At 52.8% G+C, this 25,089-nt stretch overlaps 1 protein-coding gene across 6 annotated transcripts in view; it reads left to right on the top strand.

The window, feature by feature from the left end:
• The window catches only part of Scn5a (sodium voltage-gated channel alpha subunit 5), a 97,903-nt gene that overhangs the window by 37,463 nt on the left and 35,351 nt on the right, over positions 1–25,089 (top strand). For 3 of the 6 annotated variants that reach the window (NM_001160162.2, NM_013125.3, XM_039080899.2), the window contains 11 exon segments: positions 329–420; positions 3,775–4,005; positions 5,736–5,799; positions 7,210–7,351; positions 7,790–7,987; positions 8,602–8,781; positions 9,323–9,694; positions 13,183–13,315; positions 14,155–14,393; positions 21,539–21,712; positions 22,874–23,230. In NM_001160162.2, the coding sequence (NP_001153634.2) occupies positions 329–420; positions 3,775–4,005; positions 5,736–5,799; positions 7,210–7,351; positions 7,790–7,987; positions 8,602–8,781; positions 9,323–9,694; positions 13,183–13,315; positions 14,155–14,393; positions 21,539–21,712; positions 22,874–23,230 (2,182 nt within the window). 6 annotated transcript variants of the gene reach the window in all.

The following is a 25,089-nucleotide window of genomic DNA, read 5'->3' as shown; positions in this document are numbered from 1 at the left end:
GTGCACACTGCCGGAGAAGGGAGATGGGTAGGGGGTGGGTGCCTCCGCTTTGTGACTTGCGGTAACTGTGGTTTGGTCCCACAGGTATGTATCAGAAAACATAAAGCTAGGCAATTTGTCGGCTCTTCGAACTTTCAGAGTCCTGAGAGCTCTGAAAACCATTTCAGTTATTCCAGGTAAGGCCGGGTTTGCCTTCCGACCTCAGCCACAAGTGACTCTCTCTCTGTTTCCCCGCCCTCTCCTCCTCTGACCGTGTGTCTCCCGTTGGTGTTCTGTCACTGTGTTCGTGCCTGTGCGTGTGCGTGTGTGTGAATCTCCCTTGTTACAGATACACAACTGAATTTGTGGACCTGGGCAATGTCTCAGCCTTACGCACCTTCCGAGTCCTCCGGGCCCTGAAAACTATATCGGTCATTTCAGGTGAAAAAGTGAAAAAAGAAATCAGGTTAAACGCCAAGGCTGGAGGGACACGCCTGGGCCTTTCCAGCGGCCTGGGAGCCGAGGCTGTCTCCCAGAAGGCCCTTTAGATGTGCCTGTCACCAGAATACCTTTGTCAGAGGTGGGGGGCAGTGGAAGGATCTTTCTCCCTGGGACCTCAGAGTGGGCTCTGGGCTGTCTGCCCCAGCCAAGCCCACTCTCAGACACCAGGAGTTCAAAACAACCCACGGGCAAGATGGAACCGGTCCCCGACGCGTCCCCCAAAACGCTCAGTTCTTTCTCCAACCTGAACTCGGCTGCGCTCCTAGTGGAAAACTGGGGCTCGAGAATCACAGGAAGTGACAAGCTCCCATCAGCAACCTAAAAAGGTGGTGCTTAAGGGAACCTGGCATACCCCTAGCGGTCTTTTCTGACAGTGCCAGAGCCCAGCCTCGTGCTCCATGAGCTGACTCCTGCGAGCCTCAGCCCCCATCCCCAGTCACAAAGCGTTCTCTGTTGACAGGCATCATCGGGCCTTGGCGTCTACCGGCCCTCTCTGCATGGCGCAGTAGAGGTTTAGTAAATCATGCATGGTAGCCTCGGGAAGAAATTCTCCTTGACAGATGTTGGCAACTGTACCCGGGAAACCTTAGCCTCAGCAGTGACCATTTCACCTGTCCACACAGGAAAGTACCCAGAAGCCCATCTGTGTGTGCAGTTTGGTGCTAAAGAGGACACCACTCGCCCTGGCCCTTCCAACCTCTCAACCCCACTCTTTATCTCACCCTCCCCAGGTTAGCATGAGCTCAGACTACCCCTATTTTACGGACTTGTTCTGGAGGAGCAGGGACCAGACCCCAGGAGGCCCCTGTGAGTACACAGTCCTCAGAATGAGCAAGTTAAGAAGGCTAGAGGGCTGGGGGCAGGGTGTGGCTCAGTGGGGAGTTGCTTCTATCTCAACCTTGAGGACCTGACTTTAGATCCCGAGGCCAGCTTTAAAAAGCTGGTCATGTGTCACGTGACTGTGATCTCAGGCTGTGGGGGCAGAGATAGGAGGATCTTGGAGACTCCCTAGCTAGCCAGTCTTGCAGAAAATGGTGAACTTCAGGTTCCTGTGAGGCGCTGTCTCAGAACATAAGCTGTAGAGCGAGAGAGGAAGACACCAGACTGCCTTAGATATGGAGGTGCCTCGGTGCTGAAGACCTCCCTGGACCAGTGATAGCCTCTACTCCTAGAGGAAAATTCTGGTGACTTCCAGGCCTCTTGCCACCCTCGAGGCATCAGAGACCCCTGGCCACAGGTTAATTTTATAAACATTACTCCTGACCATTTTCCATTTAGACTAAATATCTAAATGTCTCTCCTCACCTCGGAACCCGCTTAGTATGTCCACAGCAAGGCCATGTCTACCCAGTGTGCCACACTTGTGTCCCAAATTCCTGCCATGGCTGGGGCAACCTCTCAGTAACCCCCCATGAAGCAGATGTCACCAGCTGAGGTAGCCTGCAATTTCCACTGCCTGGGAGGCCGACAGGAAACAGAGCTCGCCTAAACTACCAAATGGTTCAAAGGCCAGACAAGAACCTTGTCTCAAATTTTTTAAATGCATAAAAGAACTGAGTGTAGATAAGTATAAAAGGTTTGCTTAGGGGGTCCAAGACCCCTGAGTCTGATTCCCTAGTATTAAGAAGACACGAGGTAAAGGGACATTAACAAGCCCTTTGAGGTCACCAGCGGCTAAGAGAGGCCACAGAAAGTGGCCCCTGGGGTAGCTGTAGAAAGTGTTGTTTGCAGCTGAGGGAGTGCTGCCTACAGGAGCCCCCAGAGGGGGCAGACTCCAAACACCTGCAGCTTGTCTGAAACCTTTCTTGACATAAGTGAACTCTCTCTTTGTTATGAGGGAAGGTTTTAAGAGGCGGGTGACCTTTGCAGCTATCTCCGCAGGCCCAAGCAGGATTGCTCTGCCAGCCCTGAATAGAGTATTTGGGGGCAAAGATTCTTAAGCCTGTTTGTTGGGGTACAGTCCAAAGTGGGCATCCGAGCTCCAGCCGTATCCCTGTCATGTGCCCCTGAAATACATCCGTCTCCAAGCTAGAGGCCCAGCCACACACGTGTGTCCCTCAATAGGTGCTCAGAGCTCTGAACCGTACCGGACACGTGGCTCCCTACCCGATTCCCACCCACTGGGCAGTTGCCAGCATGTGCCAGGATGATTTCCATGGAGTCCCAAGTGCCAGAGCCCTTGGCAGGCAGCCGTGATGGTCTCACCGTGAGGGGGCCGTCCGCATCTCTCTCGCCTGTCCGTCACTGCTTCTCTGACTCTGGGCCGAGGGCACAATAGTCACGGGTGCTCCTAACACATTACTGGGCTGGACAGTGGAGGATGGAGCTTAACCTGAGGTCTGGCCGCTTTGGGGATGGGGCTGGGGCCCAGCTGCTGACAGTGGAGCTCCTTGCCTCTGATGCTCTGCTCGCACTTGCCCTAGGACAGTAGCTGAGGGTCCGACGGGATGTGTGCACACATGCTTCTCTGTCACTCCGCTGTAGGGTGCTGGCTTCTGCAGGGAGTTGAACTGTGCAGCTAACAGATCACAGCCACTCCGCTTTGGGGAAATGGGAGGGGCGGGGAGGGCTCCAGGGGTCAGCAGATGAGAAAGCGGGGGTGTAGCTCACCCTAGTCCCTGCCCCGTAACCTTCCCCAGATATGGCTCTACACTCTTGGGACATCACCCAACCCTGACAAACCTCCCCCAGAGTCCCACAGCTTCCTTTTATGCTAACCGGCACAAGACCCAAGCACAGACCCTGGCTTCCTTGGTTTTGTTCGAATGATTGAAACCCACTGTGTCTCCAAGACAGCTGGCCCCAGCAGTAGGGCAGCAGGAAGAACCCCCTGCCAGGAGCAGCTGTGTCTCTCCCATTTCCAGATCAAACTGAGGCCCCTTGCATTGACTTAGTAGTGGGTCTGGACCTTAGCTTCCTCTGCCCTACCATGGCCTGATAAAAAGGCCAGACTGGTAATGTAGTGGCCACGGTGGTAAGAAGACATTTTCCATCCACTCTATCCGTGTATTCCTATGCTAGGCTGATAGAGAATAAAGAGTTCTCATCTCCTGTGAAAACACGAAGCTGGGCTGGGCTCTTTGCCCTTGGCAGTCAGGAGAGACTCCGCTGGTCTTAAAGGCCCAGGAAGCCGCCTTCACTATACCCCTTCATTGTGGTTACAGTCCCTAGCCACAGCTCATTCAGTGCAGGACTTGGGGAGGCCCAGTGCCCTTCTGCAGGCCCAGGCGCCATCCACAAGATCATAGAGCGGACTATCTGTGGGTCACCCCATGCTCCGTCTCGCTTCGCCAGGCCTGAAGACCATCGTGGGAGCCCTAATCCAGTCTGTGAAGAAACTGGCCGATGTGATGGTCCTCACTGTCTTCTGCCTCAGTGTCTTTGCCCTCATTGGCCTGCAGCTCTTCATGGGCAACCTGAGGCACAAGTGTGTGCGTAACTTCACCGAGCTCAATGGCACCAATGGTTCCGTGGAGGCCGACGGCCTAGTCTGGAACTCCCTGGACGTCTACCTCAATGACCCAGGTATGTACTCACCATGCCTGTGGAGAGAGAGCTAGGAGACCATCGAAGCTGGTGTTTCCCACCCAGGCGGGTCTCCAGGACCATCCAAGTGTGGCTGGGACTCAAAGGAGGCTAGGGGTGGACCCTCCTGGGTTCCCAGGTTAGCTGGAGAGATAGCATTGAAAGGATGAGATGAGAGGGTAGGAAGGTGGCTCAGTCAGCAAAGTGCTTGCTTTAAGCATGAAGACCTGAGTTCAGCTGCCAAAGCCAGCATCATAGATAGATAGATAGATAGATAGATAGATAGATAGATAGATAGATAGATGTAGAGAGATAAAGGTAGGTAGGTAGGTAGGTAGGTAGGTAGGTAGGTAGGTAGGTAGGTAGATAGAAAGAAAGAAAGATAGATAGATAGATAGATAGATAGATAGATAGATAGATAGATAGATAGATAGAGGTAGGTAGGTAGGTAGATAGACAGACAGACAGACAGACAGACAGACAGACAGACCCACCCACCACAGGGGAGGTGTGGGACAGTCATGGAGGCTAACTTGCCAATCAGACTATCCAAACCAGCAAGATCCAGGTTGAGGAAAAGACCATGCCACAGTTTGGGGATAGGCTGAGTCCAGACAGCTGGGGACGGTGAGGAGACCAGCTTCTCTGGGGCCTGTGAGACGTGAGTGACGCCATGCCTAAAGTAAGAGCCTTCACCTCAGTGTCGGTGCTGAGTGCCCAGGCTGCTACTCCAATGTGCACACACCCTAGTGCCCTTCGAGAAGGATGTGGTGGGAAGGTGACTTGTGTGGGAATGGGCACCCTCCATTCCATCACCTCTCTAGACAGCTGGTCACCTCCTCTTTCAGTAAATACTGCCCATCCAGATCAAAGAAAGACCCTGGGGCAGGGCCGGATGCCATAATGTGCAGAGGGCTCTTCTGAAGTCAGGGCCTCTTACAATACACAAATTAGCACCCACTGGATGGATGGATGTGGGTGTGGTTCTGTGGTGGCCTCCTAGAAAAAAGAATGGCTCCAAATTTCAGCATTTACCAGAGTCACTGCCTGAAAGGTTCCAGAAAACAGACTTCAGGCCCTGGTCTGCTTCTGAATCAAGTGTAGCTTGCATTCGGGAAGCTTTAAACCACCCAGTCCCCAGACACTAACGTTACTACACTTAGTGACCACACATCAGGACCACACTTAGAGAAATGCTTCCCAAGACATAGGTGGGTCGTGGTGACTGGTGGAAAGACGGCAAGGAAGGTGGGCTCGGCCTCACCTGGTCTGGACCCAGCCCCATCTGAACAGACCACAGTGTTGCTGTGGTGATCGTGATCGGCATCTCTTCTTTCAGTTTATGTCATGGCGGTGAGCCGCCAAGTTGGAGCCCTCCCTAGACCCTTGCCTCCTGGCTCAGGGCTCTCTTGGCCCTGGCCGACCCCCTGTGTAGCTTGGAGCTGGGTTCGAAAGCTGCCTATCGGGACAGAGGGACACCTGAGCCCTGCCTGGGGCTTGCTGCGTCTTCAAGAGTGTGTGACACTGGCAGAGGTGCGGCAGTGAAAGGGACGGATGGGTCAGAGAAGCAGCCAGGGCCACCAAGTCCTGGCCGGGGGGCCATGAGTGAGGATCAGGACAGTGGCCAAGGAGAGTGAACAGTAATGATGTCTTTTCCAGAACCTGGTGTGAGGTGGGGCACCCTGAATTGGGCCACCCAAGCCACTCACACCCAGGCTTTTTCTTTGCAGCCAATTACCTGCTCAAGAATGGCACCACGGATGTGTTACTATGTGGGAACAGCTCTGATGCCGGGTAGGTGGGACAGTCCTCCCAGTGGCTTTCCGTACCCCCGCTGCTCTGAGACTTTCCCCAGCCAGGAGCCTGAAAGTTTCTCGCACCCCTGCCCTGTCACACAAGAGAGAACCGGTAAAGACAGACAGGTCTGAGGGACAGGAGAGGCCTAAAGATGGGTTGGGGTAAGGAAGTCACCCAGGGTCCCTACAGGGTCCTAACTAGACCTTGTCTCCATCTCTGCTGTTCTGCCCTTCAGGGGCGGGCTTAGCAGCTGGACTTTGCTTGTGGCCAAGCAGAATGTGAGCCTGCAGCCTCGCATGCCCTGTCTCCAGGGGCAATCCCCAGGGCTCTGCATGGTGGTCTGGGGCAGAATGGGGGTCGAAGGCTCACCACGTGGCAGTGAGTTCTGCTGGGAGGCTGCGGACTCGCTTTGCTGTCTCCTTCCTCTGTGGGGGAGGTGTCCGCAGTGTCTTGGGTTTTCAGCATGTTTAGGTTCCTGACGCCTGCCAAGTTTCTCCAGCAGATTTCCCTCTACTCTCGTCCTCTCCCCCCAACCTCCGCACATACACACGTACATACCCTGTCAAGGAGAGAGACTAAATAAGACGTCTCTATGTGTGTGCACGTGCACATGCGCTCGTGCATACATACACCACACACACACACAAACACACACACGAACACACATACACACGAACACACATACACACACACACAAACACACACACACGAACACACATACACACACACACACATACACACACACATACACACACGTGTTAAATAAATAGTTTTCCAGATGCAACCCAGTCCAGCCCCTCACCTGCCTCTGCACACACTTACCCAAGCCTTGCCGGTCCTCTTCTCCCTCTGGAGCTCTGAGTGTGTTCACCTCCCCAGGGGGTGTACAAGTCAAGGAAGGAAACATGGGCTTCCTCCAGGGGAGGAGGCAACAGCAAAACAGCAGCAGCCACCAGGAAGGGCATGTCGCGCAGATGGAGGGAAACTTGATGTGGGCCTTAGAAATTCCAAGTAGGGCTGGAGAGATGGCTCAGCGGTTATGAGCACTGACTGCTCTTTCGGAGGTTCTGAGTTCAAGTCCCAGCAATCACATGGTGGCTCGCAACTATCTGTAACAGATTCTGGTGTATCTCAAGACAGCTACAATGTACTCATATACATTAAATAAATAAAACATTTTAAAAAAAAGAAAAAGAAATTCCAAGTAGGTCTAGGAGAGAGGGGGGAAGATGGTGACCTGGCCAGTTGTGAACGTGGCAAGAACAAGATCATGGGTGCAGGACCCAAAACCCTGGCACTGCGTTGGTGATGCAGCCTCAGAGCTGATGAGCATAGGTTGGGCTGCCCAGGGAAACGAACCAGGGTCCTTCACAGCATGAGACAGAGTGTGTATGTGTCTGGCTATAGGACATGCCCTGAGGGCTATCGGTGCCTGAAGGCAGGTGAGAACCCAGACCACGGTTACACCAGCTTCGACTCCTTCGCCTGGGCCTTCCTTGCACTCTTCCGCCTGATGACACAGGACTGCTGGGAACGCCTATACCAGCAGGTGCACGGGAGCCCGGGCCAGCAGAGGGGTGCTAGGCATGGGCTCCAGGGCAGGCCACACAAATAGCCAGCCAGAAATGTCCCCGGTAGCTTTCCACGGGTGAGGGTTATGGAGGGAGGGGGCAGAGGAAAGGTTTGGTGACTAAGTTCCAGTCCGTGATAGAGGACACTATTCTGTGGATGAACTATCCCTTTGCCCTGTACAACAGAACATTCTCTGTAGATACAACAGTCTCCCCATAAGGTGAGGTACCTGCCTCCTTCTAAGTGGGACGCTCTCCTGTGGGTTGTTAGCAAGTGACCTTCCACAGGTGGGACACGCTTTTCTCTGCCTCCAGGCTTTAGGACACTGAGCCCTTGGCCTAGCCACACTGGTGACTTAAAAATACCATGACTTGGGCCCTCAGTGAGGGTGACTTCTGACCCCTTGCTCCTCCAGACCCTGAGGTCCGCAGGAAAGATCTACATGATCTTCTTCATGCTTGTCATCTTTCTGGGCTCCTTCTACCTGGTGAACTTGATCCTGGCTGTGGTGGCCATGGCCTACGAGGAGCAAAACCAAGCCACCATCGCCGAGACGGAAGAGAAGGAGAAGCGCTTCCAGGAGGCCATGGAGATGCTCAAGAAGGAACACGAGGTGAGCTCTCGAGCGGTGGCTGGAGGTGCGGTGCATGCTGGGTAAGACTAGCAGGTGGTGCATTCTGAGTGGAAAGCAGTGCATGCTGGGTAAGACTGGCAGGGGGTGTGTTCTGAGTGGAAGGCGGTGCCTGCTGATCGAGATGGCCCTGTTGGTGTGGTGTGCAATGGGTAAATTTGGTTCCTATGCCACTATGTTTTCTAGGCAAAGATAACACAGAATGGGTGGGGTGCAGGTGACAGTGTCTTGGTAAGCGTGGCCTCTGTGGGCGTAGCCCGTGCCTGGTACAAGATCCTTGTCCATGCGTGTAGCCTGCTCTGGTGGAGGGATACTTCCCGATAGGCTAGTGAGGAAAGTCCAAGGCTGAAGAGGAGCATGGGCCGCCCTGCCCTGGCTCCCACATCCAGGTTCCCTCATGGTAGCTATCAGACTTGGCTACTTACTCTCCCTTCCAGGTTCTTGGTCTTTCTCAAAGCATTGTGGGTCTGCCTGGGATCAACTCTGTGAAGGCCACACTCTGAGTCAATCGTGAAGTCTGATGGGGCAGCTCGCCTAGGTCTGAAGCTAGCCAGAGTTTCTCCATGACCAAACACCCTTTCTCCATCCTTTACCAGGCTCTCACCATCAGGGGTGTGGATACCGTGTCCCATAGCTCTCTGGAGATGTCTCCTTTGGCCCCAGTAACCAACCATGAGAGAAAGAGCAAAAGGAGGAAACGACTATCTTCGGGGACAGAGGATGGTGGGGATGACAGGCTCCCCAAGTCGGACTCAGAAGATGGTCCCAGAGCATTGGTAATCCTGATGTGGTTCTGGCCTCTGCAGAGCCCATCATGGTGGGCCCCGCCCCCCGTGTGGCCACAGCCCTAAGCTTAATCTCCACAAAAGACAGGCTTGGACCCCTCCCATCCCTTTCAGTTTCCTGTAGTCATTCTTAAAGTGGGGGAGAGTTAGGGTGGATTTATGTGTTAATGCTCCTCCTACCTGGAACTAGTCCTCAAGTATGGGGACCAGCACTGGGAGTGGGGGCTTGTGGGGTGGGGTGAAAGGGGCCCAAGTGCTGATCCTAGCTCTCCTGCCCAGCCAAGGCCCCCTCCAGGCCCAGAGCAGCTTCAGAGTCAAACCCAGAGATACAGGGATGAAATGAGCAGAGATCCCACAAGATACAGGGGACACCCCATCTCTTCCTAAGTCCCTACCTCAGCCCTCCCAGGCTCTTGTGGCCAGCAGAAGCCTCGGTGCCCTCAGAACATGAACTGGGCTGACACCAACCATGATAGTTTGGCCGAAGCAGAGTTTGAGCCCTGTGGGTCACGCACCATCCCTGTGCCCTCAGAATCAGCTCAGCCTCACCCATGGGCTCAGCCGGACATCCATGAGGCCCCGCTCGAGCCGAGGGAGCATTTTCACGTTCCGAAGACGGGACCAAGGCTCTGAGGCGGACTTCGCAGATGACGAGAACAGCACTGCGGGGGAGAGTGAGAGCCACCGCACATCGCTGCTGGTACCCTGGCCCCTGCGCCATCCCAGCGCCCAAGGACAGCCCGGCCCTGGAGCCTCAGCTCCCGGTTACGTTCTCAATGGCAAAAGGAACAGCACCGTGGACTGCAATGGGGTGGTTTCCTTGCTGGGGGCAGGTGACGCAGAGGCCACCTCCCCAGGGAGCTACCTTCTCCGCCCTATGGTGCTGGACCGACCCCCAGACACGGTGAGCCAGCCCCCCGGCCTACGAGCACCAGCCCAGATCTGTCTCCCAAACTGGTGATAGGTACCATCCTCAAAACTGCCTGCTGAAGGTTGATCGAGCATCTAGCGTGTGCTCCATTCTCAGAACATCTCTTCCCTTATAGCTTCCGTGCCATCTGGGCAGGCAGACAAGTCAAGAGAAAAAAGGAGAAGACCGAAAGAAAAGTGTCTATGTAAACATGTGTGGTGTAGAAGTGAGGGAAGGAGTCAGGTTTCACACCTGATGCAGAGTCAGTGCCAAGGTGCCACAGTAGAGCAGTGTCCCAGACCCCGTGCGCTGTGTCATGTGCCTTCTGCATCAGCGGGACAGGAACAAGACATCCAGGCAAGCCTGGGACCAGGGCTAGGTCGCAAAGGGGCCCCACAGAGGATTCTAGACAGCACTCACTCAGTGAGTAGGAAACAGTCCACTACTTTACTAACTTGTAACTCCATGCCAGCCAAAATAGTAAGTGCTGGGAGTGGGGAGCAGGAAGAGTAGAGGCATTTAAGCAGCAACCACAAGAAGAGGAGCCGGGGTGGTTTTCTACGTCTGGCAGGGCTGGTGGGTAGAGTGGTTAGTGCCCAAGCTCCGGACATTAGCCTAGGTATGGATTCTAGATCGCAGCGTGACCACTCTTAGCACGTATTTTTGCTCCTCTGGATTTTAAGTGCCTCATCTGTAGAATAGGAGAGAATTACCCAACGTGGCCAGTGTAGGCAGGGCCAAAGACATACAGGAACATAATCGGCACTGTTAAAAATGTCACAGTACCATGCTTTCCATGCCAAAGTGCGCCACACACGGCAAAAGGGCAGACAGCCTGGGGAAGAGCCTGTCTGGCTTATGGCACCGTGAGGGCAGTGAGGCTGGAATGGAGGCAGCCAAATGAGCTGTTGTCAGCAAGGTGGTCACAGTCACGGAAGGTCTTTCGTGGCACACTGGTGACTGCCCGGTCGGCCCCTGCAACTCCTCATACCAGTGCCTGAAAAGCCCGCTCAGGAAAGGCCTGAATGTGTCGCTCACACATACACAGGCAGGATACAACGATGGGGAAACCACAGGACGATGGGATGTTGGTCAGGAAGGTGGAGGGCCCGGTCCACATGGCCACTAGCTGTGGGTCTTTATATGGGTTAATCATCCGAGCCTCAATTTCCTGCAAAGTGGAAATCAGATTTAACACGTACGTCAGCAGGTGGTAGTGGGACCAAGGGAGCTGAAACAGGTCCAGGGCTTAGGCCAGATCTGGCCGCTTGAGCATGTTACTGGTTACCGTTACTGTGTGCTGTTGACACGCGTGAGCAAAGGCTTCTGGGATGCTTCGCCAAGAGTCCAAGCCCTACATAGGGAGTAAGGGGAGGAACTTCAAGACCCCTAAGGGCTGCGGAGACATCTGGGTCCTTCAGGACCGGTCACCTGGAGGGTGGGGTATCTGGTTTCCAGTCTGGCTCTGGAGCCCCAGCCTCAGGCAGGCAGAGCTGGAGCACTAATAGAATTTCCTAATCCCATTAGGGAGAAAATCATCTCATTGTGCTGCACATGTCGGGAGGAATCCAAGTTCACACACTTCATTACCGGGAACTCTGACTTCACCCATTCTCACTTCTGCAGGGCCCATTTGTAACTTTAAAGGGATTAGCAGGCCGAGGCGGAGTCGTTTGTAAGGTTAAAGGAATTAGCCGTCCAAGATGGAGACATTTGAAAAGTCAAAGAGATTAGCCAGGCAGAAGCCCCTGGGAATGCCTTCCCCACTCCCTGCTGGTCCCCTGTGAGCCCATTTCTAGTCTGCAAACAGAGCCCTGTGCTGGGTACACAGGGCCCCAGTCAGCGTGGGGGGGGGGGGGGGGTGGAGGGTGGGAGGAGCCTAGGGAGTGCCGGCCCCGCCCCTTAGCCAGCAGTCAACTCAGCGACTACTGACTACACTGAAGCTCATAAAGTGAGCAGGGACCTGTCTGTCACTTTCCACTCTGCTCAGGCCCCAGTTCCACAAGTATCAGCACTTTGACAACTGGGTGTTCATTCTCCAAACCTTTGTCTTGCTCTCGGTACATGTCCTCCTGGGCATGTACCCAGATCAGCTCCTCACTGTTGTCTGTGTCAGAGTTCAGGGTTGGGCTGGAGCCATGATGGATTTTAGTAATCTTCCATTGGCTGGTCGGTTCGTTTAGTTACTAGGAACAGTGCGCTCGAAGGACCGTGCCTCTCTGCATCTTGGGTGTGTGTATAAAAGTGTTTATGAGGGTAGATTGCAAGACAAGGGATCTCAGGACCATTTAAAAATTCTAAGTAGGGGCTGGAGAGATGGCTCAGTGGTTCCGAGCACTGGCCGCTCTTCCAGAGGACCAGAGTTTGAGTCCCAGCACCCACGTGGAGGCTCACAACTATCGACCACCCCAGTTCCAGGGATCCGATGTCCTCGTCTAGTGTTTACGGACACCCAGCACACACACGCGCACACACACACGGTGCACCGACATATACACGCAGGCAGAACACTCATGCATATGAAATACAATCATTAAAAATTAAAATCTTCTGGTTTAGACCCAGGCACATCTCCATATGATGCGGCTGCCACCGGTCTCATCCGGGCACTGTGCTGGTTTCGTGTTTCTGTGAATGCCATCCTAGGGCATGTCAGACCTTTTCAGTCTCTTTCTGTCCTTGACAATACAGAGCTTTGATTAGGATCATTGCTGTGTGGACTGACACTTGTGGCATGCTGGTCCTGGAGGGGCTTGTGTGGTGTGTGTACACTGAGAACACCGAAGGAAGGAGATGGTGGTGGACGGAAGGAGCAAGGATCGGGGGTGGGGGGGAGAGCTATCAGCTGGAGAAGGGTTGGTTCTCCGAGTGCAGCATTCCTTATCCCAGCAATACCTCCATCCTCAGGACTATGTTGTAGCTCCATAGGGAGAGCGGTCAGAATGCTTGCCTAGCATGCATGAAGTCCTGGGCTCGATCCCCAGCAGAGCATGAACTAGATATGGTGACACACACCTGTAACCCCTGGTGTAGGAAGTAAGGATAGAAGGATCAGGAGTTCAAAGTCATCCTCAGACACATGTCAAGTTCAAAGCCAGCCCGGCTACATGAGACCCTGTCTCAAAAATAGATAGGTAGGTAGGTAGGTAGGTAGATAGATAGATAGATAGATAGATAGATAGATAGATAGATAGATAGGCGGGTCAGTGGATGGTTAAGCGGGCAAAGATTGCAGCTGCCAACCAACATTTACAACCTGCGTTCAATCCCTGAGACACACATGGCGGGAGACAGCTGACACCTGCTGGTCGACCTCTGACCTCTGCATGTGCACACACCCACAAGAATGAATGGATAAATGAGTGAATGCAATTTTAAAATTAAAGAGCGAAAACACAGGAACAAGACTTCCACTCGTCCTGAGTCCTCCCCAGCCTGAGCCCCTCCCGGGTGCCTGACGCATGTCTCCTGGTTGCACGCAGACCACTCCGTCAGAGGAGCCCGGTGGGCCCCAGATGCTGACACCTCAGGCTCCGTGTGCAGATGGTTTTGAGGAGCCCGGAGCACGGCAACGGGCACTCAGCGCTGTCAGTGTCCTCACCAGTGCCCTGGAAGGTTGGTGTCCTTCGCTCTTCCCTCCCCATTTAACCTCCATTCCAGCCTCAACATCTCAACATCTTGTCTGCCCTCACCCCTGGACCCCCGATACCTCCTCCAGGTGTCTCTTCTTCCGGCTGTGAATGTCTTTGCCTGTTCTCTGGTCTCCTCTCTGCTTCTGCTTCTCCTTCCCCAGGTACCCCCACATCTATCCTGGACTACCCCCACCTCATCCACCCCTCTCCCAAGCACGCCTCAGTCTGTCCAAAGCCACCCTGTCTCTTCCTGCCTGCCCTTCCTGTACTAGCCTGTCGTCAGACATGTCCACATCCACGTAGACTATTACAGCAATCCTGGATGCATACCAGCTGCCTCCACCCTAGGCAACTCCACACACCCTCCAAGCCAACTGGGCACCATGTCTTGTGTCATCCTGCCTCAGGTGTTCATACTTGTGTTTCATACCCTATCCCAGCACCTCACCTCAGACTCCCCTGTGTACTCTCACATCAGAACTTGGCTGTTCTACTCCCTGCCCTCACTTGCAACCTGCCCCGCTCAGAGAGCACCCATATCTGTGGGATGGAGTTGTCTACATAAACCTACACTGGCCTACTCTGTCATAGTCTCCTTTCCCCACATCCACCTTAGTTTCTTATCTCTGCAGCCCTTTCCTCCCACATCTCCAGAGTGAAGAGCTGAAACACAGGCCACCCACTTCCCTATCCTTCCCTCAGCGTGCCACAGCCGCTTAGCCCCCTGCTAACCTCCTCCCAACCCCACTCGAGTCACAAGACCTTTCTAGAACGCCACCAGACTTGGTGGATAAACCTAGTTAACCCCCTGGCTGTCCCCAGAGTTGGAGGAGTCCCATCGGAAGTGTCCACCATGCTGGAACCGCTTTGCCCAGCACTACCTCATCTGGGAGTGCTGTCCACTCTGGATGTCCATCAAGCAGAAGGTGAAGTTTGTGGTCATGGACCCATTTGCCGACCTCACTATCACCATGTGCATCGTGCTCAATACGCTCTTCATGGCTCTGGAGCATTACAACATGACGGCAGAGTTTGAGGAGATGCTGCAGGTCGGAAACCTGGTAAGGACCGCCTGCCATCGGCTCTTAAGTAGGCATCCCTGAAGGGCATGGCTCTCAAAGGGAGGGGATTCTGAACATCGAAGGGGCTTTTCTAGGGAGCGGTCCTGGAGACACCTTGGAGGAGGGAGTTTTGGAGTCTGGTTTTAAGGAGCAAAAGTATCGATTTGAGTGGGAGGATGGGGTTGAAGCTTGTGGACATGCTCAAATGCTGACAACAAAAGTGAGTGGGCGCGTCTGAAATGCGTGGAGACCAGCCAGGGGTGAGCAAACGCAGGAGGGAAGCACAGAAAGGAAGGGGCTGCTCTGCAGGGCGGGGATTGCACTGGATGCTGAATGCGGAAAAGGAGGGGTGAGTGAGTGGGCAGAGGAGAGAAGGGAAGAATAGAGAGATGAGTGGATGATTAGAATTCATGAAAGATAAAGGGATGGATGATCCAATAAAGAACAGAACAAAAGAGGGATGGTGGGTGTATTAAGTATGGAGGAGAGTGAGAGACAAATGGGCGAGTGGGGGGATGGGTTGGAGGGTGGATGAGAGGTGGGTGGGAGGATGGATGGAAGAATGAATGGATGGTGGGAGGATGATTAGAGAGGAGTAAGACTAGAAGGATGGACAGATGGATAATTGGGGAGAGAAGAAAGGAAGGATAAAAAGATAGACAAATGATTAGAGGTAATGGGATGAGAGGCGGATGGGTGAGTGCATCAATAATTAGATTGGGAGAGAGATAGAAGGACGGAAGGAAAGATAGTTGGATCTGTCGGTGATGGTGAGCAGATGATTAGAGGGCAGCAGAGAGTGGGAGCAGGATGGGTGGATGGATGGATGGATGGGTGGGTGGGTGGGTAGATGGATAGATGGATGGATGGGTGGATGGATGATGGATGGGTGGGTGGGTGGATGGGTGGGTGAATAGATGGGTGGGTGGATGGATGAATGGATGGATGAGTGGGTGGGTGGATTGATGGATGGGTGGGTGGATGGGTGGGTGGATGGATTGATGGGTGGGTGGATGGATGGATTGATGGATGGATGGGTGGGTGGGTAGATGGATGGGTGGGTGGGTGGATGGATGGATGGGTGGGTGGGTGGATGGATTGATGGATGGATGGGTGGGAGGATGGGTGGGAGGATGGGTGGGAGGATGGGTGGGAGGATGGATTGATGGATGGGTGGGTGGATGGATGGGTGGATGGATAGATGGATGGATGGGTGGGTGGGTGGGTGGGTAGATGGATGGATGGGTGGGTGGGTAGATGGATGGGTGGGTGGGTGGGTGGATGGATGGGTGGGTGGGTGGGTGGATGGATTGATGGATGGATGGGTGGGAGGATGGGTGGGAGGATGGGTGGGAGGATGGATTGATGGATGGGTGGGTGGATGGATGGGTGGATGGATAGATGGATGGATGGGTGGGTGGGTGGATGGATTGATGGATGGATGGGTGGGAGGATGGGTGGGAGGATGGATTGATGGATGGGTGGGTGGATGGATGGGTGGGTGGATGGATGGGTGGGTGGGTGGATGGATGGGTGGGTGGATGGATGGGTGGGAGGATGGGTGGGAGGATGGATTGATGGGTGGATGGATGGATGGGAGGATGGATTGATGGGTGGATGGGTGGGTGGATAGATGGATGGATGGGTGGGTGGGTGGATGGGTGGGTAGATGGATGGATGGGTGGGTGGGTGGGTGGATGGATGGGTGGATGGATGGTTGGGAGGATGGATTGATGGGTGGGTGGATGGATGGGTGGGTGGATGGATGGGTGGATGGATTGGTGGCTATATAGAGGAGGAAGAAAAGAGGATGGATGTGTGGATGGACTGTAGGGGCCTGTGGGCGGGTAGAGATGGCAGCCCGTGGGCGGGTAGATAGCCGATGGATAGCTGAGTGTGCTTAGTCAGTCACGGACATGCAGAACCAGGTTTGAATTCTGACTCAGCTCTTACTGACTGTGAACCTCAAGCAAGCATGACTTAATCCTGGTAATTGGCACGATGAGTATTTGCTGAATTTAATAAATGCAAGAATCAGACAATATGAACTTCATCAGAAGCTAATGAGGCTGAATAAGATAATCCCTGTACCGTGCTTCCCTCCAACTTGCACGAACAACAAGCCATCAGCATACATGATGGCTGTAGTAGTTGTTATTAGACAGACTGACCCCACATCTCCATTTTGCAGACAGAGAGACTGAGGCAGGAGGGGTGGCATGGGGGGAGTGGAATCAGCCATGCATCTACTGTGTGCTGGCACGTGGACACTGCCAACCTCTCTAGAGGTCCTCAGCAGAGCTGGCCAGAGCCCCTAGGCTCACTGTGCCAGCCAGTGGGGAGGACCCTGGCTGGATCTCAGGTCTGTCTCACAGCAGACCTGGCCCTCTCTCAGACCCAGCTGCTCTGATGGCTCACACGGGCACGTAGACCTCACACACACTGTGAGCTGTGGATATTTTCTTCCTTAACTGCCTTTTATAAACCCGGGACTTTAAGTGGTCATTTGCAGAATTTATTCAACATTTTTACAGTCGTTTAAGCCCATTTAGCTATTCCTGTACTTTTCCTTCTTGTAAATCAAGGGGGAGGTACATCTAACGTGTGGCGTCTCGTGGTGCAGCCGGGGGATATTTATTGAGTGGTCTTTGGTACATCTCGGCATGCAGTCTCCTCTGCAGATGTTACATGCCCATCGGATGGCCATTGCAGGACATAAAGAGTAGTTTGCTGGGCTGGACTGGGCAGTGGTCGGATGTGATGGAGAACTTACCTGCTCTCCCAAACTGTCAGCACGTGACTGACAGCTGTACTAAACCGATGTTCGTCACTGGTAACAGCTGCGTTTCGTGCTGTTTGGATAGCGTTATTGCTGATATGAAAGGCTTTGGTTTTCTTGGATTTAATATAGTCCAAGTGGCTTAAATATTAATGTAAAGAATCAAAACTACCAAAATAAACACAGGTAGGTAACTCTTGGCGCGGCGGCAGACTCTTCAGGCAGATTCCATAAAAGAGGAGGCTGGCCGATTAAACCGCTCAGACCATTGCATAATCAAAGGCAATATTGAGGAGAAGATAGCTCGAAAAGCCTCCCATTGTGAAGGTTGGGTTGGGGTTGGAGAGGTGGCTCAGTGGCTAAGAGAACTTGCTGCTCTTGCAGAGGATCTGGGTTCAATTCCCAGGTGGTAGCTCACTACCGCCTGAAGCTGCAGACTCCTCCTGCTCTCAGCAGGCACCTGCATGCACACATGTGCCTGTGCGTTCTCTCTCTCTCCCACCCTCCCTCCCTCCCTCTTTCTTCCCCTCCCTTCTCCTCCTCTTCTTCTTCCTCCTCCTCCTCCTCCTCCTTCTCTCTCTCTCTCTCTCTCTCTCTCTCTCTCTCACACACACACACACACACACAGAGACAGACAGACAGATAGACAAACAGTCTTGGGGGAAAGGTGGAAGTTCTCTACCATCTATTAAGATATATTATAAAACCCCAAAAAGTTATGGCATCTATAAAATGTGGTCAGAGCTGCAAGACAGCAATATTAGGAGTAAAGCAATCCTGTTGGAGAATTGGCAACAGCACTATAATCCATGAGCAAAGGCTGAGTGAACTGCTCCACAGAGGATCCTGGGAGGAACTGGTAATCTACACCGGGAAAAACTTGACCTGGGTCCCTCTGTCAGGCCGCGCTCACTAACAGGAGGCTGAGGACTTGGTTTTGACAATTAACTATGATAAAAACTTCTTTAAAGTTTACAGCATGGACGGTCATGGTCATTCCCGGTTTCACTCTGTTGCTGTGGAGTGGAAACAACTCAGACCAGAAGGAACTTCAGGGAGTTTGTTTGGGCTTACGATTCCTGCAGGTTAGGTGTTCATAAAGGAAGGAAAGGCCTTGGTGGCAGGAGCAGGGAGCTGAGAGATCCCATTTCTATCCCCAAACAGGATAGAAGCGAACTGCCATGGGGCCCTGTGACAAGCCCTCAAAGCCCACCCCCACAGATGCATTTCCTCCCTGCTCCATCTCCTAACCTTACCAAAGAGCCCCACCAACGGAGGGCCAAACATTTAATACAGGAGCCCATGAGGGACATTTCTCTTTCAAACCACCGACAAGAAGGAAAGGGTTTCTTTGGCTTACACTTCCAAGTCACGGTCCGCTGTGGAGAGAAGTCAGACAACCATTACCTATTGTTCTTGTGCATTTGGTATGTAGGGACATGGATAGACGCTACACATCAGATTTGGGGTAGCGATAGCCTTGAAGGAACTGCAGCACCATGAACGGTTTTGTAAGTTACCTGTGGTGGGAGATAGGAGGCAAAACCACAGTGGGAGCTGCCATTCGGGCCAATGGCTTAACCTCTCTATATCTGTTTGTTTATTTATAACAGGGGAAACAGCAAACATACATATCACACAGGGTTCCTGTGAGGATTAAATGGTGGAAAGTATGAGGAACACTAGAGTGCCCACTGTAGTGTACCGCAAATACAGGTTCAGTCTACTACTTCTACCACCGCCATCTTGTGAGAGTGAATAAAACAGCATTGGCTGTTAAATTAAAGCATTGGCTTTAATCCCAGCACTCAGGAGGCAGAGGCAGGGGGAGCTGTGAGTTGAAGGCCAGCCCGGTCTACAGAGTGAATTCCAGGACAGCCAAGGCTACACAGAAAACCCTGACTCAAAAACAAAAACGAACCAAAAACCAGCACGGGAAGCAAATAAGAAAGACGTTAACATGTTATTGCTTTGTTTGAGGCAGGGTCTCATGTACCTGGCTGGCCTTGAACTCCCTTTAAAGCTAAGCATGACCTTGAATGCCAGATCCTCCTGCCTCTACTCCCCAGTTCTGGGGTTATGGGCATGAACTATCATACCCAGCTTCTAAGTTATTTCTTGACTTAAAAAATAAAAATAAACAAACGATAACAGCAGTACGTATAGTGGATTGGGAGATAACATCCCTAATCTAAAAGGTATGTTTATATACAATTCAAAAACGAGCAAATGCCGTAATGGGACGGTCAACTATGACTGTGAACAGCAGTTTGGCAAGAGAAGAAGCACAGAGATAAAGGAATGGCTGATAAAACAGCTGCATGTGAGGGGCAGAAACACAGGATTAGCATTAGAGGGAGGCAGTTGTCACACACTGCCCGTGGAGTTGGTTCAAATCTGTCTCTGGGGACCAGTTAACCATATCAGAGTCCCCACCCATGGCCATTGACACCGGTCCAAATTGAACAATATGTCTGCAAAATGGTACTTACTGTGACAGTCCTTCTAGAGGAGATTGCCTGCGGTCGAGAATTGGTTGAAATGGTGTGGCACATCCCTGCTGCAGGATGTGCCACAGATGCTAATAACAATACTAGAAAAACAAAGGGAGCTGTAAGCTGTATTTAATTAGCATGGGAAGGAGTCACGGTGTCACCTGTTCAGCCAGGGTTTACACTGTGCATTGTGTAGTCTCATGAAAGATAAACACCACGGTCAAGAAGAGTCAGGATTGAGACCCGTCTGGGCTCCGTGAAACCTTATCTCAAAAGGACCCCCCACCCTTGTAAAAAAAAAAAAAAGATTCTTCATTGTGTATGAGTGTTTTTGTTTTTGTTTTTGGTTTTTTTTTTTTTTTTGGTTCTTTTTTTCGGAGCTGGGGACCGAACCCAGGGCCTTGCGCTTCCTAGGTAAGCGCTCTACCACTGAGCTAAATCCCCAGCCCCAGTGTATGAGTGTTTTATCTGTATGTCTGTATGTGTGCCATGTGTGCGCAGTGCCCAAGGAGGCCACTAGAGGGTGACACATACACACACACACACACACACACACACACACACACACACACACGGACCTGGTGTTATAGCCAGTTGTAAGCTGCCATGTGGGTGCTGGGAATTGAACTGGATACTCTGGAAGAGCAATCTGTGCTTTTTTTTTTTTTTTCCGGAGCTGGGGACTGAACCCAGGGCCTTGCGCTTGCCAGGCAAGCGCTCTACCACTGAGCTAAATCCCCAACCTTCAATCTGTGCTTTTAACAATAGAATCATCTCTCAAACTCCAAACTCCACTGTCTAAGCAGTGAGGATGGGACCAGAGCCCACTTCCTCAGAGTGCCATCTGAACAGAGACAAAAGGCCATGTGGTCTCTGCTTTGGCAGCGTTCCTGAGGGTACCCAGGCCGGCTAACCTCACAGTACCCATGCTGACCCCTATGTCTCCATGTCTGCTACAGGCCTGGTACAGTTCCCAGGGTGTGCCACCTAACACCCTCCCCTTCCAGAAGCTCCTGAGTGCCTCCTTGGGCCAACCACCAGCTCCTTACCATGACCAAGCTGCCCCTACCCTCAGCAGATATACCTTCCTCTGGGGATCATGCCGGTAGGACATTGGGTGGTCATGGCTGCCTGCCAACACCACAGGCTCCTGTATTTGGAGCTGCAGAAGCCAACGTTGGGTTGTTTTGTCACAAGTCAACAAACCTGGGAAATCGGCCACATTGTTCCTTCCCTCAGGAATGTCTCTGGGAGAGCGCATCCAGCCTTAGACATTGCAGCATGACATTATCATCTAGGAAGCTCACACTCAAGAACTAGGAAATTAAAAAAAAAGTTTAATTTCAACTTTTAAGTTTACTCATGTTGGGCCTTAGCCACATGTGGGCTGCAGGCCAGCGGTCGGGCCAACCTGTGACAATGGCTTTCAACAGGCTCTTGAGCTCTCTAACTGTGTGACCCTAGACAGCTGCTTCATCTCTCGGTGCCTCGATGTCCTTACCTGTGAAATGGGGACAGTGATACTGTCTGGCTTTTGGATGAGTTTTCTTAAATACACATGGGCTGGGGAGATGGCTCTGCGGGTAAGGGTGCTTTCTGAGGAGAAAGGTGGAAACCTGGGGAGAAGCAGAAGCAAAGGCCAGGAGCTCTGGAGCTGTATAAGGATGCTATGGCTGCCCCAGCTGCCCCTGCAGGTGGCTGTTAGACCCTCCTTCTGCAGAGCCTGTGATGAATACAGGTTTTTCTGAGCCGATGAGCCTAGCCAGTCGCCAAGAGGCCCTGGGGAAGACACTGGCAAGGCAAGAGTCAGGAAGCATGGTGCTTGCTGCCCAGGGTCTTCAGGCCCCACCGACTCCTTCTCTCTTCTTCAGGTCTTCACGGGAATCTTCACAGCGGAGATGACCTTCAAGATCATCGCCCTTGACCCCTACTACTACTTCCAGCAGGGCTGGAATATCTTCGACAGCATCATCGTCATCCTCAGTCTCATGGAGCTGGGGCTGTCCCGCATGGGCAACTTGTCTGTGCTACGTTCCTTCCGTCTGGTATCTGCCTGGACCCACTGCAGAGGGGGGTGGGGGCTTGAAACACCTCTCTACAGCCACTGTCCAGATACTTTTGCTCTGCTCTGTCATGTCCTGGTGAGGTCAAGACACTGATAAGTGTTCCTGGGTGCCTGCCCCAGTGTGGGGATGACAGGTGGAGGTGGGCATTCCTCGGGGGGGGGGGGGAGAGAGCTGACAGTTTCATAGCCTTTCATGTACCTCCCTAGTCCCAACAGGAACCAGGAGTGGGGTGCGTGTTAAGACATCCCCAGCTCACAGATGAGAGACAGAACTCAGGAGATAAAGCCATAAGCTAATAGGCACACCCAGGTCTATGGGTGACCCACTCAGGACATTGCATTTTTTTAAACTTGCAAGTGCTTAAATTACCCAGGATCTTTTGACACTGCAGAGGCAGATTCGGTGGGTCTCAGATGTCACCGAATCTGCCCTGTGGATTTGGAGCTCAGAATGCCTGAGGTCCACTTGGGACTGGTGGTATGATCAGGGATAGTATCCTAGAGGACTGTGGCGGTTCTCGTGGGGTATGTGGGAGCAGCAGGAAACCCCAGAATCTAAGCTCTAATCTTGGTCCCATTCCTGTGAGCCACAGGACTTAGAGTCACTTTTCCTTTGAGGACCAAAGGAGGGCAGTAACCATGCCAACCTTACGTGGTTATCAGAAATTGAGATTAAGTCAATCCATCCTAAGCAGGGACAGCCTGGGTGTGCAATAAATAGGAAGTACCCGCCATCTTTCTCTGTGCTTGCGAGACGAAAGATGGCGGTAACTGGTGAGTCAAATGGCCTATGCTGGCCTAAAGTATCTGATGGGAACAGTTCCAAGAAAGGAAAGACACACCAGGCTGGGAGAATGCACTAGGAAGCTCCTGGAGATGAGAGTAACAGGTAGGAGGTTTAGTGTGGGGCAGAGAAAGGGCTAAGGGCTAAGTGGGCTAAGGGCTCAGACTGGAGCCCAGCAGGCTTTCCGCAGACTGTGCCGAAATCTAACAGGAATTCCCTAAGAGAAACTAATTGGGGTGTGCGTTAGGAGAACAGGCCTCCCAGGGCTTTCGGGCAAGAGCTGGGGACATTACAGTGTCCTTGAGAAACAGCAACCCAGGTCTACCACAAAGACACCTCCTCTCCCTCCTTCTTCAGCTGCGGGTCTTCAAGCTGGCCAAGTCCTGGCCCACCCTGAACACGCTCATCAAGATCATCGGGAACTCCGTGGGCGCCCTGGGGAACCTGACCCTGGTGCTGGCCATCATCGTCTTCATCTTCGCCGTGGTGGGCATGCAGCTCTTCGGCAAGAACTACTCGGAGCTGAGGCACCGCATCAGCGACTCCGGCCTGCTGCCCCGCTGGCACATGATGGACTTTTTCCACGCCTTCCTCATCATCTTCCGCATCCTCTGTGGGGAGTGGATCGAGACCATGTGGGACTGCATGGAGGTGTCTGGGCAGTCGCTGTGCTTGCTGGTCTTCCTGCTCGTCATGGTCATTGGCAACCTTGTGGTGAGTCAGCCAAGGGCCTCAGGATGCACCCCGAAGTCCCCCAACCCATCCATCCCATCATCCAGTTACCACCATTTCCTTCTCTCTGGCCAGTCACCTAGCTGTCCGTCAAACTGTCCACCTTCCCATAAGCCTCTGCTCCATCAACCCCCTCATTCTTCTGCTTGCTCACTTACCCATCTTTTTCTTTCTACTCAATTGTCCATCCTGGTGCCTGTGCGCACACTTAGCCATCCACCTGTGCAATTAACATGAGCATATCAATTCACTACTCACTTTCATCTGTCGACCTGTGTCAGTATGTTCACCTGTGCAGCCGTCTATCCTCTTAGTCACCCACTCACTATCACTGTCTCATCAGTCTGTCTGATTAGTACCAACCATCCATCCATCCATTCATGCATGCATGCACCCATCCAACCAACCATCCATCCATCCATCATCCATCATCAATCCATCCATCATCCATCCATCATCCATCCATCACCCACCCACCCATCCATCCATCACCCACCCACCCATCCATCACCCACCCACCCATCCATCCATCATCCATCCATCATCTATCCATCCATCTATTTATCCATTTATCCATCCATCATCCATCATCCATCCATCCATCATCCATGCATCCATTCACCCTTTTGCCACATCCACTCATTCAGTCATATGTCTGCCAATTTCCCATTCTCACACACACACACACACACACACACACACACACACACACATTCATACCTGCTCATAGACCTTTTCCATTCATCCCTTACTCAGCCTACCCACCCACCCCTCGTTCACTGCTGCCATCCATTCATTGATCCACCCAACAAGCCGTTCACACTGACTCGGTCACCCTTCCCTGCGTTTTGCCTGTTAATTCGTCTACATGCCATCTACATGTGTATCCGTTATTTGCTTGTTTTTGATTCATTCACTTGCTTATTGATTTGTTACCAGTGAATTACTACATGGTTTTCAACTCAGAGTAACAAGTCTCATTAAGCGTTTCTTGCAGGCCAACCATTATGGTGGTGTCAGCGGGCTTTCAGAGGGAAGTGTGGCCTAGCCCACACACTCTTGGCACTCAACCAACTTGAGAGATGTGGGGGAATGACCCTAAGACAGAAATAACTGGTCAGTGCCCCAAGGGAGAAGCCCTGAGAACCACCCCTCCCCAGCTAGGAAAGTTAAGCAAGGCTTCCTGCTCAGAAGAGACGAGATCAAAGTTAGTCATCGACTCAGGATGGGAACCACCTTATTGGATACATAGGTGACCAGCACAGGACACTTGCACAGTCTGACCCCACATGACTACCATGTCCCTCTGGGCAGCACAGTGTCTCACCAGCCAGCACATAGGCACATAGGGGCTTTAGATCCACTTTCCAGCCTGCTGTGGAATCAGAACTGCAGAGCCATTCCCCAAACCTGCCTGTTTTCAGTATCCAGGTGCCTCAGTCAGGCCCGGCCAGGACCCAACAGATTGTCCACCCTCTCAGTCCCCAGACATAAAGCTCAGGGCCCCATCATCCTCTTTGTCCCCTCAAAAAGCTGCCCCTTGGGGTGGAGCCTCACTTAATCCCTTACCTGACCCCAAGGGCTGCCAGATTCTTTTCTGCTCCAAAAAGAAGCAAAAGCAAAATGTGCCCGCGGCGCTCAGGCCAATGCCAGGCTGAGCCGCCCCTCACACAGAGCCTGCCATTTCTGAGCGGATCTGCCTGGGGACAAGAAGATTAGAGGCTCTGGAGGAGGGACGATGCTACTGCCAGCCCACGCTGCCGCCTCAGGAACTGGGCTGCTGCTGGGGCCAGCCGCGTGGGTGGAAGCAAGCTCGCTACTGAAATGGGAAGGGACCAGGC

This window comes from Rattus norvegicus, chromosome 8, assembly GCF_036323735.1.
Source record: "Rattus norvegicus strain BN/NHsdMcwi chromosome 8, GRCr8, whole genome shotgun sequence".
NCBI classification, from domain to species: domain Eukaryota; kingdom Metazoa; phylum Chordata; class Mammalia; order Rodentia; family Muridae; genus Rattus; species Rattus norvegicus.
Note: the sequence above shows the minus strand (reverse complement) of the source record. Positions and strands in the feature narration are given on the sequence as shown.